General features: G+C 44.0%; 1 protein-coding gene across 1 annotated transcript in view; it reads left to right on the forward strand.

The window, feature by feature from the left end:
• The window catches only part of ephb4b (eph receptor B4b), a 28,959-nt gene that overhangs the window by 103 nt on the left and 26,356 nt on the right, over positions 1-2,500 (forward strand). The window contains 1 exon segment of the mRNA XM_066658730.1: positions 1-491. This exon segment is cut by the window's left edge and continues 103 nt beyond it. Within this exon segment, the coding sequence (XP_066514827.1) occupies positions 434-491 (58 nt within the window). The 5' untranslated portion in view covers positions 1-433.

Here is a 2,500-nt window from a genome sequence, read left to right on the forward strand (position 1 = left end):
TGGAACTTTTTAAAGAAGAAGGGGCTCGAGGACGGAGTGTGTGTGTGTGTGTGTGAGAGAGAGAGTTAGAAAAAGAGGAGTGTGTGTTTGTGAGAGTGTGTGTGAGTTTGTGAGAGTGTGTGTGTGAGTTTGTAAGAGTGTGTGTGTGTGCTGGTGATCGCGGACAGAGCTCGCGCGCCCCTGGAGCAGCGCGAGGACACGGAGTATACGCCCCGCACAGCCCGAGAGGCCACCCCCGAGCCGCCGCGGAGTTTACCGGCCGCGAGCGAGACCATGAGGACGCGGGAGCGCGCGGAGCTCCGGCCCAGCTGACAGCGCGCGCACGCCACTGGGACCAACTCAACAAACAAACAAACAAACAAACAAAGCAGTAAAGAAAGGAGTGGAGAAGGAGAGAGGAGAGAGGAGGAGAGGAGCGGAGCGCGGCGGAGGGATGGAGCGCTGGACGGTGATAGTGCTCTGCTGCTGGGCGCTGAGCGCCGCGGAGGAGGGTGAGGCCCGTTTTCCTCTCGTTATTAAAGGTGTATTATTTCACTGTTTAATGCAGTGGAGCGTGTGACCGCTTCTGGAGAATTTTTAACTTATTTCCAAACTTTTGTTACAAGTTTTTGCGGCTTTTGAGAAGGTTTTTCATGGATCTACTTAATGCTTTAATTATTTAATAATATAATAACAATAATATAATAACTATATAATAATAATAATAATAAAGAGTAGTGCTGGTAAAACTGAACTTTTCCTAAAGTGTGTGTGTGTATCAGTCTTTAGTGTGTAGCAGTGTGAGTGTGTATATTGTGTGTGTGTGTGTGTGTGTGTGTGTCAGTGTGAGTGTGTATATTGAGTGCGTTGTCAGTGTGAGTGTGTATGTTGTGGGTGTGTGTGTGTATTGTGTGTGTGTGTGTCAGTGTGAGTGTGTATATTGTGTGTGTGTGTGTGTGTATTGTGTGTGTGTGTGTGTGTCAGTGTGAGTGTGTGTGTGTATTGTGTGTGTGTGTGAGTTTGTATATTGTGTGTGTGTGTATATTGTGTTTGTGTGTGTGTGTGTGTGTCAGTGTGTGTGTGTGTGTATATTGTGTGTGTGTGTGTGTCAGTGTGTATGTGTGTATATTGTGTGTGTGTGTGTGTGTATATTGTGTGTGTGTGTGTGTATATTGTGTGTGTGTGTGTGTGTATATTGTGTGTGTCAGTGTGTGTGTATATTGTGTGTGTGTGTGTGTGTATATTGTGTGTGTCAGTGTGTGTCAGTGTGTGTGTGTATATTGTGTGTGTGTGTGTGTCAGTGTGTGTGTGTATATTGTGTGTGTGTGTGTATATTGTGTGTGTGTGTGTCAGTGTGTGTGTGTATATTGTGTGTGTGTGTATGTTGTGTGTGTGTGTGGTGTATATTGTGTGTGTCAGTGTGTGTGTGTATATTGTGTGTGTGTGTGTGTGTATATTGTGTGTGTGTGTGTGTCAGTGTGGTGTGTATATTGTGTGTGTGTGTGTATATTGTGTGTGTGTGTGTCAGTGTGTGTGTGTATATTGTGTGTGTGTGTGTGTGTATATTGTGTGTGTGTGTGTATATTGTGTGGTGTGTGTGTATATTGTGTGTGTGTGTGTGTCAGTGTGTATGTGTGTATATTGTGTGTGTGTGTGTGTGTATATTGTGTGTGTGTGTGTGTATATTGTGTGTGTGTGTGTGTATATTGTGTGTGGTGTGTGTCAGTGTGTGTGTGTATATTGTGTGTGTGTGTGTGTGTATATTGTGTGTGTCAGTGTGTGTGTATATTGTGTGTGTTGTGTTGTCAGTGTGTGTGTGTATATTGTGTGTGTGTGTGTGTGTATATTGTGTGTGTGTGTGTGTGTATATTGTGTGTGTCAGTGTGTGTGTGTATATTGTGTGTGTGTGTGTGTGTATATTGTGTGTGTGTGTGTGTCAGTGTGTGTGTGTATATTGTGTGTGTGTGTGTGTATATTGTGTGTGTGTGTCAGTGTGTGTGTGTATATTGTGTGTGTGTGTATATTGTGTGTGTGTGTGTGTGTATATTGTGTGTGTCAGTGTGTGTGTGTATATTGTGTGTGTGTGTGTGTATATTGTGTGTGTGTGTGTGTCAGTGTGTGTGTGTATATTGTGTGTGTGTGTGTATATTGTGTGTGTGTGTGTCAGTGTGTGTGTATATTGTGTGTGTGTGTGTGTGTGTGTATATTGTGTGTGTGTGTGTGTGTATTGTGTGTGTGTGTGTGTGTATATTGTGTGTGTGTGTGTGTATTGTGTTATTTAACGACTGAACCCCATAGAACAGCCTTGCAGTGCTGTCTCTGAACCGGACTGAACTCTGTAAATATAAACACAGTCAGAGTCTGACGCCTGCAGCTCGCTCCAGAAAAGTGGAGACGGAGGAGAAATAGAGAGAAGAGTTTAGAGAATGTTCCACTTGCTCCGTTTAGAAGAGTCCACTATAAACAGGAGAATATCAAAGAGATAAAGGAGCATCCACCAAAGGGTCAGTCTCTGCAGCAG

This window comes from Hoplias malabaricus, unplaced genomic scaffold (genome assembly GCF_029633855.1).
Source record: "Hoplias malabaricus isolate fHopMal1 unplaced genomic scaffold, fHopMal1.hap1 scaffold_89, whole genome shotgun sequence".
In the NCBI taxonomy this organism is placed as follows: Eukaryota; Metazoa; Chordata; class Actinopteri; order Characiformes; family Erythrinidae; genus Hoplias; species Hoplias malabaricus.